Here is a 14,618-nt window from a genome sequence, read left to right as displayed (position 1 = left end):
TTCCTGCGCAGGCGCGCTTGGGAGCAGGCGAGGCGAGACAAGGGGGCCTGGTCTGCGCATGCGCACTCGGGGGAAGGAGGGGAGGAGGAGGCCTCTGCTTGCCTGCCTGCTTGCTGCCACTGGTGAGCTTTCTTCTCCAAAGCGCCCCCCTTTGTGTCTATTATTATTGTATTCATGTATATTCTGCTTTCTCTCTCCATAAGGAGGCTCAAAGCATCTATCCATCTAGATTATTATATTACATATTTATTATTGTTGATATTATATGTATTTATGTCTTGCTTGATCCCTCCATAAGAAGACTCAAAGCAGATATGTGTTATTATTATTATATTGCATAGTTATTATAGTTGTTATTGTTATCAGTATTTATTGACACCTCATCTTATCTCTCCCAAAGGAGACCCAAGCTGCTATGTATCTGTTACTATGTATTTTTTATATTGATTTGCACCCCACTTTACCTCTTGCTTTCAGTGACCGTGTACCTATTATTATTATTAATAATGGAAGCAGCTTTGGTCACCTTTGTGAGTGGGTTGCCTCCGCAGGGAGTTCGGCGTGGGTCGGGTGTCCCTATTGGTTCTCTTGGATCTCTCACCGGTTTTTATACAATTGACTATGGTGTCCTTCTGGGCCGGCTCTCCGGAAGGGTCTTGGGAGCATTGCACTTCAATGGCTCCTCTCCTTCCTGGAGGGCCACACCCAGTATGTGAAGTTGGGGGACTCCTTCTCGAACCTCTTGGCCTGTGACCTATGGCAGTGGTTCTCAACCTTGGGTCCCCAGATGTTTATGGCCTACAACTCCCAGAAATCCCAGCTAGTTTACCAGCTGTTAGGATTTCTGGGAGTTGAAGGCCAAAAACATCTGGGGACCCCAGGTTGAGAACCACTGACCTATGGGGTCCTGCAAAGGTTCCATTCTCACCCCCCCATGTTCTTCAATATCTACATGAAACCGCTGGGCGAGGTCATCCCGAGTTTTGGGGTTCAGTGCCATCTCTATGCAGATGTCACCCCAACTCTATTATTCGTTTCCAGCACAATTTAAGGAGGCTCCCCGAGTCCTGGACCAGTGCCTGGCAGCTGTGATGGGCTGGATGAGGACCAACAAGCTGAGACTCAATCCAGACAAAACAGAGGCTCTCCTGGTCAGTCACAAGGGCATTTCAGAGCCGGGGGCCACTACTGAGAAGGCCTTCTCTCTTGTTCCCACCAACTGTGGAGGTGGGAGCAAGGGAAGGGCCTCCCCGGCAGATCTTAAGGCCTGGTCCACAGGGGGAGATGCGGTCGCGTAAATATGCTAAACTCGAGTCCTGGGCCAGTGCCTGGCAGCTGTGATGGGCTGGATGAGGACCAACAAGCTGAGACTCAATCCAGACAAAACAGAGGCTCTCCTGGTCAGTCACAAGGGCATTTCAGAGCCAGGGGCCACTACTGAGAAGGCCTTCTCTCTTGTTCCCACCAACTGTGGAGGTGGGAGCAAGAGAAGGGCCTCCCCGGCAGATCTTAAGGCCTGGTCCACAGGGGGAGATGCGGTCGTGTAAATATGCTAAACTCGAGTCCTGGGCCAGTGCCTGGCAGCTGTGATGGGCTGGATGAGGACCAACAAGCTGAGACTCAATCCAGACAAAACAGAGGCTCTCCTGGTCAGTCACAAGGGCATTTCAGAGCCGGGGGCCACTACTGAGAAGGCCTTCTCTCTTGTTCCCACCAACTGTGGAGGTGGGAGCAAGGGAAGGGCCTCCCCGGCAGATCTTAAGGCCTGGTCCACAGGGGGAGATGCGGTCGCGTAAATATGCTAAACCCGAACTGTGTAGGGCTTTGTAGGCAATAACCTGCACTTTGAATTGGGCCCGGAAACACATAGGCAGCCAATAGAGGTGCTTTAATAAGGGGGTGGTATGTTCCCTATAATCTGCTCCTGTCAGCAACCTGGCCACTGATCTTTGCACCAGCAGTTTTCGAGCTTCTTCAGAGACAGCCCCATGTAGAGTGCATTGCCGTAATCCATCCAAGATGTAACTAAGGCATGGACCACCATGGCCACATCTGGCTTTTTATATGGCAGGAGTACATTTATATCTGGATGAACTCTCTGGGATAGGATGTGACTTGAGGGCCATTGCTTTGCAGTGGTTCTGCTCCTTCCTGGAGGACCAGACCCAGATGGTGGTGCAGGGGGACTGTGGGGTCTCTCAAGGTTCCACTCTATCTCCCATGCTCTTCAATATCTACATGAAACCGCTGGGCGAGGTCATCCGGAGTTTTGGAGTTCGGTGCCATCTCTATGCAGATGTCACTCAACTCTATTATTCATTTCCAGCACAATCCAAGGAGGCTCCCCGAGTCCTGGGCCAGTGCCTGGCAGCTGTGATGGGCTGGATGAGGACCAACAAGCTGAGACTCAATCCAGACAAAACAGAGGCTCTCCTGGTCAGTCACAAGGGCATTTCAGAGCCAGGGGCCACTACTGAGAAGGCCTTCTCTCTTGTTCCCACCAACTGTGGAGGTGGGAGCAAGGGAAGGGCCTCCTTGGCAGATCTTAAGGCCTGGACCACAGGGGGAGATGCGGTCGCGTAAATATGCTAAACCCGAACTGTGTAGGGCTTTGTAGGCAATAACCTGCACTTTGAATTGGGCCCGGAAACACATAGGCAGCCAATAGAGGTGCTTTAATAAGGGGGTGGTATGTTCCCTATGAAACATGCCCCGGTGGCGCCGTGGGTTAAAGCACTGAGCTGCTGAGCTTGTTGAGCGAAAGGTCGCAGGTTCGATTTCGGGGAGCGGCGTGAGCGTCCGCTGTCAGCCCTAGCTTCTGCCAACATAGCAGTTCGAAAACATGCAAATGTGAGTAGATCAATAGGTACCGCTCCGGCGAGAAGGTAACGGCGCTCCATGTAGTCATGCCGGCCACATGACCTTGGAGGTGTCTACGGACAACGCCGGCTCTTCGGCTTAGAAATGGAGATGAGCACCACACCCCAGAGTCAGACATGACTGGACTTAATGTCAGGGGACTACCTTTACCTTTACCTATGTTCCCTATAATCTGCTCCTGTCAGCAACCTGGCCACTGATCTTTGCACCAGCAGTTTCCGAGCTGTCTTCAGAGACAGCCCCATGTAGAGTGCATTGCCGTAATCCCTCCGAGATGTAACTAAGGCATGGACCACCATGGCCACATCTGGCTTTTTATATGGCAGGAGTACATTTATATCTGGATGAACTCTCTGGGATAGGATGTGACTTGGGGGCCATTGCTTTGCAGTGGCTCTGCTCCTTCCTGGAGGACCAGACCCAGATGGTGGTGCAGGAGGACTGTGGGGTCTCTCAAGGTCCCACTCTATCTCCCATACTCTTCAATATCTACATGAAACTGATGGGTGAGGTCCTCCGGAGCTTTGGATTTGGGTGCCATCCCAACTCTACTACTCTTTTCCACTCCATTCCAAGGAAGCTCCCTGGGTCCTGTACCAGTGCCTGGCAATTTTGATGGGCTGGATGAGGGTCAACTAGCTTACAATCCTGGTAAGTTGCGAGGCTGATCAGGGCCTAGGATCAGGGCGAGGCTGATCAGGGCCTGTGCTTGACGGAAGGGGTCACGCTGCCCCTGAGGACATAGTTCTGCAGCCTGGGGGTCCTCCTGGACTCAGTGCTGACCCTTGAAGCTCAGGTATCGACGGTGGCCCGGAGGGCCTTTGCATAGTTAAAGCTTGTGCACTATCTGCGACCGTACCTCAAAAAGCCTGATGGCCATGGTGGTCCACGCCTTAGTTACATCCAGAATAGACTACTGAAATGCATTCTACGTGGGCTGCCTTTGAAGACGGCTCGGAAGCTGCAGCTAATGCAAAGATCAGCAGCAAGGCTTCTAACTGGAGTTAATTATAGGGAGCGCAGGATGCCCCTATTAAAGCAGCTCCACTGGCTTCTGATAAGTTTCTGGTCCCAATTCAAGGTGCAGGTTACCACCTACAAAGCCCTACACAGTTCAGGTCCAGCCTATCTTCGAGACCGCATTTGCTTCTATGAACCGGTGTCAGTTTTGAGATCTGCCTGGAGGCCCTCCTCTTGGTCCCACCTCCGTCTCAAGTGCGGTTGGTGGGGACGAGGGAGAGAAAGAGAAGACCCTTCTTGGTGGTGCCCACCCTCCTGGGGTCTGGAACACCCTCCCCAGGGAGAGTACTTTTGGAAAGAGCTAAAATGTGGCTTTTGAAACAATTTAAGATAGTTGCCATTGATTGCCAATTATCTTTTAATCATGGCTACAGCCATATTTTGCTGTCTCTATTTAATGGAAGCTGCTTTTGTTAATTTAATATATTGGTTTTATCGGATGTGTTATTGATTTTATGCTGTTGTATTGCATGTGTGTTATATTGTAAGCGGCCCCGAGTCCCTATGGGAGATGGTGGTGGGGTATAAATAAAAGTTTATTATTATTGCTATTGTTATTATATTGATTTGCACCCGGCTTTATCATCTGCACCAAGGAGACTGAGAGAGATGGCTGACAACAAGCGCCTGGCCTTCGCCATCGTCCGATTCCTGCAGGATCAGCTCCAGGACGGAGGCCTCTCCCCGGATGCCCAGGAGAGCCTTGAAGGTGGGCCCTCATTCAAATATCATCAGCATCATAACAATGCCCTGCCTTTTCTCTCCACAAGGAGACTCAAAGCTTTTGGAAGAACGCCTTTTGGAGATCATAACTTTTAAGGAAAAGCCTGACCTTTCAGAAAGGAGCCAAAAACCCTTTAGAGTAGAACCTTCTCTTGTGCCATACAACCAAATATAATTATGCAATGCAGTGGTCTCGGTTGTTAGACTGAATAACCTGTTATCTCTGATCTGTTAAGAAAACAGAGATAATTCTGTTTGAGATCATTCTCTGTGCCATCCGACAAGGGCATCTCTCTTATAACAAAACATCAAGAATGTGATCTGAGGTCTGAAGTAGGCTGTAGTAGTCTGCTGTCTGTCTGATCATCTAGTCTGCAGCCCCTTTTATAACTTCTCAGGAGCCATAGAGTAAAGGAATCTGCATATCAGATCATGCATACAGGAAACAGTAAGCAGCAGGATCATAGATAGATATTACTAGAGAAGGCTTAAGGAAGGTTGTCATTTCCAACAAAAGCAGCATGGTAAAAATATTGTTATTACGTATTATTATTATTATTTATACCCTGCTTTTTTCTCCACAAGGAGACTCAACATAAAATATTGATGGCACTACAAATAGTTCATTGCTCAATCAGTAGGGTTGCAAACTCTTCTTGAAGGGTGAATAGATGTCCCTGCCTGTTTTTCTCTCTGCTGTTTTTGCTGTTGCAATTTTAAAATGTTTTAATACTGGTAGCCAGATTTTGTTCATTTTCATGGTTTCTTCCTTTCTGTTGAAATTGTCCACATGTTTGTGGATTTCAATGGCTTCTCTGTGTAATCTGACATGGTGGTTGTGAGCGTGGTCCAGCATTTTTGTGTTCTCAAATAAAATGCTGTGTTGGTTCATCAGGTGCTCTGCTATGGCTGATTTCTCTGGTTGAAGTAGTCTGCAGTGCCTTTCATGTTCCTGGACTCTTGTTTGGGCAATGCTGCGTTTGGTGGTCCCTATGTAGACTTGTCCACAGCTGCATGGTATACGGTAGACTCCTGCAGAGGTGAGAGGATCCCTCTTGTCCTTTGCTGAACGTAGCATTTGTTGGATTTTCTTGGTGGGTTTGTAGATTGTTTGTATGTTGTGTTTCCTCATCAGCTTCCCTATGCGGTCAGTGGTTCCCTTGATGTATGGCAAGAACACTTTTCCTCTGGGTGGATCTTTGTCTTGACTCTCGTGGCTTGTTCTTGGTCTTGCAGCTCTTCTGATGTCTGAGGTGGAGTATCCATTGGCCTGGAGAGCCCAGTTGAGGTGGTTCAGTTCATCTTGGAGGAGGTGGGTGGATGCTGTTAAGATGTTCCAGGAACCTGTTGAGTTCTCCATGGCTCCAAATGGTGAAAGTGTCATCCACATATCTGAACCATATCGTGGGCTTTTTGGTTGCTGTCTCCAGGGCTTGTTCTTCAAAGTGTTCCATGTAGAAGTTAGCTATGACCGTGCTGAGAGGGCTCCCCATAGCTACTCCATCTTTCTGTTCGTAGAATTCATTGTCCCACTGAAAGTAACTGGTGGTGAGGCAATGGTGAAACAGAGCCGTGATTTCTTCTGGGAACCTCTGGTTGATGAGTGCCATGGTGTCTGCTACTGGGACCATGGTGAATAGAGATACCACATCGAAGCTGATCAGTTTGTCGTTTGTATTTAGCTTGAGATTGCTGATTTTTTCTATGAAGTCGGCTGAGTCCTTGATGTAGTGTGTAGTGAGCCCAATATGGCTTTGTAACTGTGCAGCAAGAAATTTTGCTAGGTCGTATGTGGGGGATCCAATGGCACTCACGATGAGTCTGAGTGGGGTGGAGTCCTTATGGATTTTTGGGAGTCCATAAAGCCTGGGTGGATGGGCTTCCGATTTACATAGCTGTTGTCGTATGTCAAAGTTTATTGAGGAGTTCTTAATCAGGGTGTTGGTTTTCCTGGTTATTTTGGCAGTTGGGTCTTGCTTGAGTTTTTTGTATATAGTAGGGTCCAGGAGTTTTCTGATCTTCTCCTTGTATTGTTCTGTATGCATGATTACTGTGGCATTCCCCTTGTCTGCTGGCATAACGAGGATATCAGGATCTGAATTCAGTTCTCTGATGGCTTGTCTTTCCTTCCTAGTAATGTTACTGGAGGGAAGTTTTGCCTTTTTCAGGATCCTTGCTGTTTCTGCTCGTACTTCTTCTGCTTCCTCCTCGGGGAGGCGATAAATTGCTGATTCAACATTGGCATGATGTTTTCTACTGGGATCCTGGTGGCGGTTACAGCAAAGTTTCCTCCTTTCGCTAGTATGGATACTTGGTCTTCAGAGATTTGTCTGTCTGTCAGGTTGATGGTGGTCCGTGATGTATCCAGTTCTGGTTTCGGCTGTTGCTTTTGGCGTTTGTGGAATTTTTGTTTTTGTCTGTTGGTGTGGACAGCCATGTTTTTCTCCATTTTCCTGTAAGTGAGGTTGTCTATTTTGTCCCAGTCCTGGGAATTCATCTTCTGGCTGATGTTGATATGGAGGTGCAGCAATTCCTTGTCTGTGTTTGTGAGTTCTTTGCGGATGGTGTGAATTCTCTCTCGTAAGAGGTTGCGTTCTAGGCGGTCATAGATCCGATGAGCCTGTGGTGTTTTGAAAGTCCTTTTAGCTGCAAGAAATTGTGGGATAGTATCTGTGTCTCTGCAGCGTAGAAGGAAAGTCAGGGAGCACAGTAGATGTGCTTTCCTGGTCCTTAGTTTCTCCAATTTCCTTGTGTCTTGGAACAGTTTCTCCCCGTAGAGATGTTCAATGTATTGTCGAAGGCTTTCATGGCTGGAATCACTAGGTTCTTGTGGGTTTTTTCGGGCTATACAGCTAAACAACAGAGAGGAAAAAAAACCAGGCACAGATTAACACTTCCCAGCAACAGATTTTCCCAGGCTCAGGCAGGCCTTCAAATGCTAATGAAGGTGATCAGCTAAACATTCACACCTAACTGCAGCAGGGAAGAGCTCCTTGCCCCACCCCAGCCATTCCACAGATATATATAAACCCATTGTCCTAATTCCAACAGACCTCACTACCTCTGAGGATGCTTGCCATAGATGCAGGCGAAACGTCAGGAGAAATGCCTCTAGAACATGGCTCTATAGCCCGAAAAAACCCACAAGAACCTAACTCTTTTCTACTTGATCCATGTGCGAATGTTGCAATTGGCCTGCTTGATTACCATTGAATAGCCTTGCAGCCTCAAAGCCTGTCTTCTTCCTGCCTGGGGAAATCCTTTGTTGGGAGGTGTTACCTGGCCCTGATTATTTCATGTCTGGAATTCTCTGTTTTCTCAGTGGTGTTCTTTATTCACTGTCCTGCTTTCAGAGGTTTTTTTTAATACTGGTTGCCCGATTTTCAAAAATAAGGAGGAGGAGGCACTGGAGTAGCTCCCGTAATGGCCTCTCCCAACAGGAAAATAACACGGGGGCGTGGCTAAAACATATAAATCAGTCAAGCATCATAAACAACACATTGAACAATTAAAATATCTATAAAATTATAAAAATATATATAGCTGTTCAATAAGTTAGGGTAATCATTGTCAACATCATCAGTTGAGGTGGGATCAATGGTGAGCTCTTCTTTTTCCTCTCTATAGGCTAACATACAAAAGTAGGTTTTTAGTTGTTTCTTGAAGGAGAGGAGTGAAGGGGCCATTCTGATTTCTAAATTCAGTATTCCTTCCCTCCTGTTCCTTCCTTCCTTCCTTAGTGGCCGTCCAGTGCCTTGAGACAGCCTTTGGGGTCTCCATGGAGGACCGGCGCCTGGCCCTCTCCCAGACACTGCCAGAGATCTTCGAAGCAGCCGCCGCAAAGGTAGGTGCAAAACTGGTTGGAAATATAGTTCTAAGGGACATGTGGTCGCGCACGGTTATATAGGAATGCATTGGCTGTCACCCTGTTGCGCAAAATACTGTTCTAAAGGACATGTGGTTACACATCTGATGAAAGGGTTAAGAGGCTGTTTATTGTTATTAATTGTGCAACTTTATTAAGTTGATAACTGCTTTTATACTGTAACATTGAATTCTGTTGTCTCTTGTGTTGTGAACCACTGTGAGTCGCCTTCGGGCTGAGAACAGCGGTATATAAGCAAGGTAAATAAATAAATAAATAAGGTGGTGATGTGGAACTGGAGGGACAAGCAAAGAAGCAGAGTCGTGGCCATGCAGCTGGCATGATGTGTAATACATCATTCACTGTTGTGACTATGTGCAGAGGCGGCCCTAGGTAATTTTCAACGGTGAGCAAACAGTATTTTGGCACCCCCTTCCCCCAACCAATCATTGATATGTATTTTCTGTTCGTCGTGGGAGTTCTGTGTGCCATATTTGGTTCAGTTCCATCATTGGTGGAGTTCAGAATGCTCTTTGATTGTAGGTGAACTATACATCCCAGTAAGTACACTTTCCGCACTTGCTCCCTTGCCTGGCCCACTTTGGGTCCGGAGGCGTGCCTGAAGACCCCGGCATGTGCACCAAAAGTCACCTCTTCTCCTGACTTTCTCCTCAGCCATTGGGACCAAGAGAGAGACAGAAACAGAGAGAGAGACAGAGGTGGAGATGCCCACCTTTCCTGAAGGTAGGCACAAAAACAAAGGAGGGAGCAGAGGTGGGAGATACCTCCAGCCAGAGGGGCTCTCTCTCTCTCTCTCTCTCTCTCTCTCTCTCTCTCGGTCCCAATGGCTGAAGAGAAAGTCAGGAGAAGAGGCGACTTTTGGTGCGCATGCTGGGGTCTTCAGACACGCCTCCGGACCCGAAGCGGGCCAGGCGCGGCAGCTCTGCCCCTTGGCCCACCCGCGGATTGAGGAGAGGAGGCGGGTGGAGCGCCGGGGGATCGGGAAAGGGAGCCGGTCATGGGGAAGGGATCGAACGCGGAGAACGATTGAGCGCCGGCTCTGTTCGCGCAGCCGGTGGCCGGGTGGAGCAGGAACGAGAGGGGCTAGGCGAGGCTCAAGGGCCCAATCCCTTTGGGAAGAGGCTCGCCCGGCAGCGAGGCAAGAAAGCCGAGGCTCCCCCCGGACTGCTAGGGCTGTTGTGAGCTGAGGGGGCGCTCCTCAAGTGGCGGTCGAGGGGCATTTACAGAGGCACCTCCGCGCCCCTAGCAAAAAAAAGTGTTCTGCGACCACTTACTTCACGTAATGGACGAGCCACCCCTGACCATGTGACAGGCATGATGAGGGTTGGATCATTAACTATTGACCTTGTTTGATGATGAGAAGCAATGAGTATCAAACCATGTGTTCTCTCTCTTGGCATGATTATCTCGCTTCTCGCTGTACATCTGTTACTGATGTCTGTCACTGTCGGGAGTATATCTCTGTATATAGCGATAGGAAAGCGGGGGATCCTGATGTGTATGTGTATACAGCATAAGGGATGTGTGTGTGTACAGCCATACACAAGGCAACGTGTCAAGATTAAAAGCCTCCCTTGTGAGTTTGGATGGAAACTGAGTCAAAGAGTTTTCTTAAATCAAGACTGAGCTAGCTTTGGCCTTCCTCCCTCCAGCTGTTTTGGTTTTCAACTCCCACATTTCCTAACAGCCGGTAAATATAATATAATAAATAATAAAATAAAATATTATTATAATAAAAGTATTTTAAATATATATAATAATAAAATAATAAAATATTTAAAATCTATAATAATAAAATAATAAAATATTTCAAAATATATTATAATAAAAATAATATAATATACCATATATACTGGAGTATAAGCCGACCCAAATATAAGCCGAGGCACCTAATTTTACCACAAAAAACTGGGGAAACTTATTAATAACACAGCAAGTAAAGGATGAACAAACAAAGAGTTGCAAAGAAGACTTGGTCAAACAAAGTCCGAGGTCGAAGTAAGCCAAATCCGAAGTTGCAAGGTTCCAAATTTCACGTAGGCAGCATTGTAGTCAAAACCAGTCCGAAGTCAAAGAAGGGGAAATCCGCACTCACGAGAATCCAAGCCGAGTTGTAACACACACGAACGGAAGCAGCAACCTGCAGATCCAGGACCCAAACCCAACATGAAAACGGCAGCGACAAAACCCAAAAACCAACACTTTGCCTTCTGCAAAGATCCTTCGTTTCAAAACCTACTTTTATCTTACACCTCATCATCCAAAGATGAGCTGACCTCCGCCCCGCCATCATCTCTTACAGCTGTCCTTGACTCCATACCTGAACCCCGACGCCCATCCCTCCAACTCCTCCATCTTTTGTCAAGACTTAGATCTCCCCATGACTCAGCAGTATCTCCCAATTGCCAATCCCCACCACCAGAAAACCCCACAAACGTGTCACTAGAAGTTGGCTGAGTACATACATCTCAAACCTCTTGTACCTTAGTCCAATCCAGTGGGTCATCCCCATCCCCATCACTCCCATCCCCATCACTCCTAGAGAAACCCATGAAAGACTCTTCATCTGTGGGAGGAGTAAGTATATCCTGGATCTTCTTCCTTTGCCGCTCCTCATCCGATTCCTTCTCCCGAGTAACCCTCTTAGTTCTCCTATTCACATCCACTATATCTCCTTCCTCTCCCTCACTCATTGACCCTTTGCTCTCATAAAACCCTTCGAAGGAGTCTTCATTGGTATGTAACATAAGTATATCCCAGATCCTTTTCCTTTGTTGTTCCTCATCTAGCTCTTGCTCACGAGCCCTCCTTTTCCCTCTTCTGACCCCCCATACTACCACTTGCAGTGTTACTAACAGCCTCTACTACAACAGTCCATGTTGGCCCAGGCCTGCCTTAAACAGTGAGCTGCAATAAGGTCAGAGGCTGTGCAGTAAAACTCTGCAGACAACTGGTAAAGCCTCTGCAATGTACAGGTTGACTTTTCATAGCTTGTCCCTTAGACCATCAGTCTGGTGTGCAGCAGCGTATATTAGGGAGAGCGTGATTGTGAAGGAGAAGACTATAAATCACGCACCCATCCGTCATTTCACACCCACATCTCATTTCTCCCAAAATGTTGCAGGAGCCTCAGCAAGACACTCCGAACCTGGAACCGGTCACTCCCTCGGAAGAAGACGCGGCCGAAGCTGAGAGGCTAAAAGCTGAAGGTAAAAGGAAGAAAGGGAGGGGATGGAGGGAGGGGATGAATGGAGCCATTGGGGTGGAGGAAGAGCCGGGGAAAGGAAGGGGGCCACCGTCTGCCTCTCTTCCAGGGAACGAGCAGATGAAAGCGGAGAACTTTGAGAGTGCTGTCTCCTTCTACGCCAAGGCCATTGAGCTCAACCCCTCCAATGCTGTCTACTACTGCAACAGGTATGTTATTATGGATAATAATGGATGTGGGGGTAGCCTGGCCTCTCCTGAGCATCCCGTTATTGTTGTTGTTATTAATCATAATGGATGTGGGGCTGGCCTGTGTCGTCGTCGTCTTCTTCTTCTTCTTCTTCTTCTTCTTATTATTATTATCATTATTATTATTATTATTATGGATAATAATGGATGCAGGACTGGCCTGGCAGCCTCTCCTGCATGTCCTATTATTGTTGTTGCTGTTGTAGTATTTTTATTATTCATTATTATTGATAATAATGGATGTGGGGCTAGCCTGTGTCTTATTATTATTATTATTATTATTATCATTATTATTATTATTATTATTATTATGGATAATAATGGATGCAGGACTGGCCTGGCAGCATCTCCTGCATGTCCTATTGTTGTTGTTGCTGTTGTAGTATTTTTATTATTCATTATTATTGATAATAATGGATGTGGGGCTAGCCTGTGTCTTATTATTATTATTATTATTATTATTATTATTATTATTATGGATAATAATGGATGCAGGACTGGCCTGGCAGCATCTCCTGCATGTCCTATTATTGTTGTTGCTGTTGTAGTATTTTTATTATTCATTATTATTGATAATAATGGATGTGGGGCTAGCCTGTGTCTTATTATTATTATTATTATTATTATTATTAATAAAGGATGTAGGGCTAGCCTGCATCCCATTGTTGTTGCTGTTGTTGCTGTTATGGATAATAATGGATGCATGGCTGGCCTGGCCTTTTCCTCAGCATATTATTATTATTATTATTATTATTATTATTATTATTATTCCATTGGATCTTTCAGGGCCGCCGCTTACAGCAAGCTGGGAAACTATACCGGGGCCGTGAGGGATTGCGAGAGAGCCATCCACATCGACCCCAAGTACAGCAAAGCCTACGGGCGGATGGGGTGAGAGCCAGCCTGGGGCAGAGAGTGGGGGGGGGGGGGGTGGGTCCCTGACTTCCAAATGACTCCTAGTTAAGAACAATAGGATACTATATCTCATATACATATATATATATACAGGTCATTCCCTGACTTACAAACATCAGACTTGCAAAAAAACTCCTAATTAAGAATGCAGGAGCTTAGATAACAGGGAGTGAGAGGACTCTCCCCCTCGGAAGGAAGGGAGATCCACTCCCGGAAGAGTCATTATTATCAGTGGGAAAGGAGTCTCCGCTGATAATTAATGCCTAATCCTTGTTTCCACAAGGAGCCATATTTCCCAAAATCCCCTTCTCACAGGGACAGGAAGTGAGCCTCCCTCCTTCTCTGTCTCGCTGGGAATGGAGTAAAGGGAGTGTTTTGTAATATTTTTTGGAGACTTATGATCTTTGGAAATGCATGACCTTGTTAGAAATCATAACATTTTGGGAAAATGATGCCATAACCTTTCGGGGAAAATTGCATTCATTACAATTTTGGAAAACCTGGAATCTCCCTGAGAAGGGTTTAAAACTCGCTTGAGTCATCCTTCTTCTTGGTGGTAAATATATCCACAAGCATTCATGCAAGGTAATTTGGTTTCTCAGCTGTTAGACTGATATACCTAGATTGGCATAGCTTCGTGCCTAACAGTTCAAAGAGACCACGCCTGGAATATTGTGTCCAATTCTGGGCACCACAATTCAAGAGAGATATTGACAAGCTGGAATGTGTCCAGAGGACAGCGACTAAAATGATAAAGGGTCTGGAGAACAATCCCTATGAGGAGCGGCTTAAGGAGCTGGGCATGTTTAGCCTGAAGAAGAGAAGGGTGAGAGGGGATATGATAGGGGGGATATGATGTATAAATATGTGAGAGGAAGCCACAGGGAGGAGGGAGCAAGCTTGTTTTCTGCTTCCTTGGAGACTAGGACGCGGAACAATGGCTTCAAACTACAAGAGAGGAGATTCCATCTGAACATGAGGAGGAACTTCCTGACTGTGAGAGCCATTCAGCAGTGGAACTCTCTGCCCCGGAGTGTGGTGGAAGCTTCTTTGGAAGCTTTTAAACAGAGGCTGGATGGCCATCTGTCAGGGGTGATTTGAATGCAATATTCCTGCTTCTTGGCAGAATGGGGTTGGACTGGATGGCCCATGAGGTCTCTTCCAACTCTTTGATTCTATGATTCTATGATATCTAGGTATATGCACAAAAGCACACACACAGACACATATATATATTTATACACACACACATATAGTAGAGTTTCAGAAGTGTTCATTTCAGTTGCCCAAAAAACATCTCCTCTCCCTTCAAACGTCTTGGTTTTAAATCATGCTCTCAAGAGATCAAAATAAGCAGACTTCTTTAAAAGTAACATAGTTTGTTTACTCACAACCTTCATGTATTCAGCATACTGGTACTTTGCTTATCAGTACAGTTAAAGATAGGATTTGAAGTAGTTTCTCTGTGTAGGTAACACAGGGCATCTTTCTCCAAATCAACAATCCAAAGTGCAAAGTATCTCTCTGTTCTGAGAGTCTAATGGAGTGTCTGTCTAGTCTGAAAGTCCAATGGACTCTGACATCTAAAATGGAGTCTGAGTCCTGAACAATCCCAGATTGGATCATAACACAGAGTTAAGGAAAACTGCATACCAATACATATACAATACAGTAAGCAATCTAAATTATATACATTTTATTTATCGTGTCATCCGCAGCCAGAACATTGTATTACTTTTCT

The 14,618-nt window shown here is 46.4% G+C and overlaps 1 protein-coding gene across 2 annotated transcripts in view; it reads left to right on the top strand.

Moving 5' to 3' along the window:
• The first annotated feature begins 13 nt into the window (after positions 1-13).
• The window catches only part of SGTA (small glutamine rich tetratricopeptide repeat co-chaperone alpha), a 28,975-nt gene continuing 14,370 nt past the window's right edge, over positions 14-14,618 (top strand). The window contains exons 1-6 of one of the 2 annotated variants that reach the window (XM_067473625.1): positions 14-122; positions 4,497-4,609; positions 8,364-8,467; positions 11,634-11,718; positions 11,824-11,923; positions 12,749-12,853. In XM_067473625.1, the coding sequence (XP_067329726.1) occupies positions 4,510-4,609; positions 8,364-8,467; positions 11,634-11,718; positions 11,824-11,923; positions 12,749-12,853 (494 nt within the window). In that variant the 5' untranslated portion in view covers positions 14-122; positions 4,497-4,509. The remainder of the gene's footprint in view (positions 123-4,496; positions 4,610-8,363; positions 8,468-11,633; positions 11,719-11,823; positions 11,924-12,748; positions 12,854-14,618) is intronic. The other variant, XM_067473626.1, reaches the window with a different exon arrangement.

The sequence above is a fragment of the Anolis sagrei genome, chromosome X (assembly GCF_037176765.1).
Source record: "Anolis sagrei isolate rAnoSag1 chromosome X, rAnoSag1.mat, whole genome shotgun sequence".
NCBI lineage: Eukaryota > Metazoa > Chordata > Lepidosauria > Squamata > Dactyloidae > Anolis > Anolis sagrei.
Note: the sequence above shows the minus strand (reverse complement) of the source record. Positions and strands in the feature narration are given on the sequence as shown.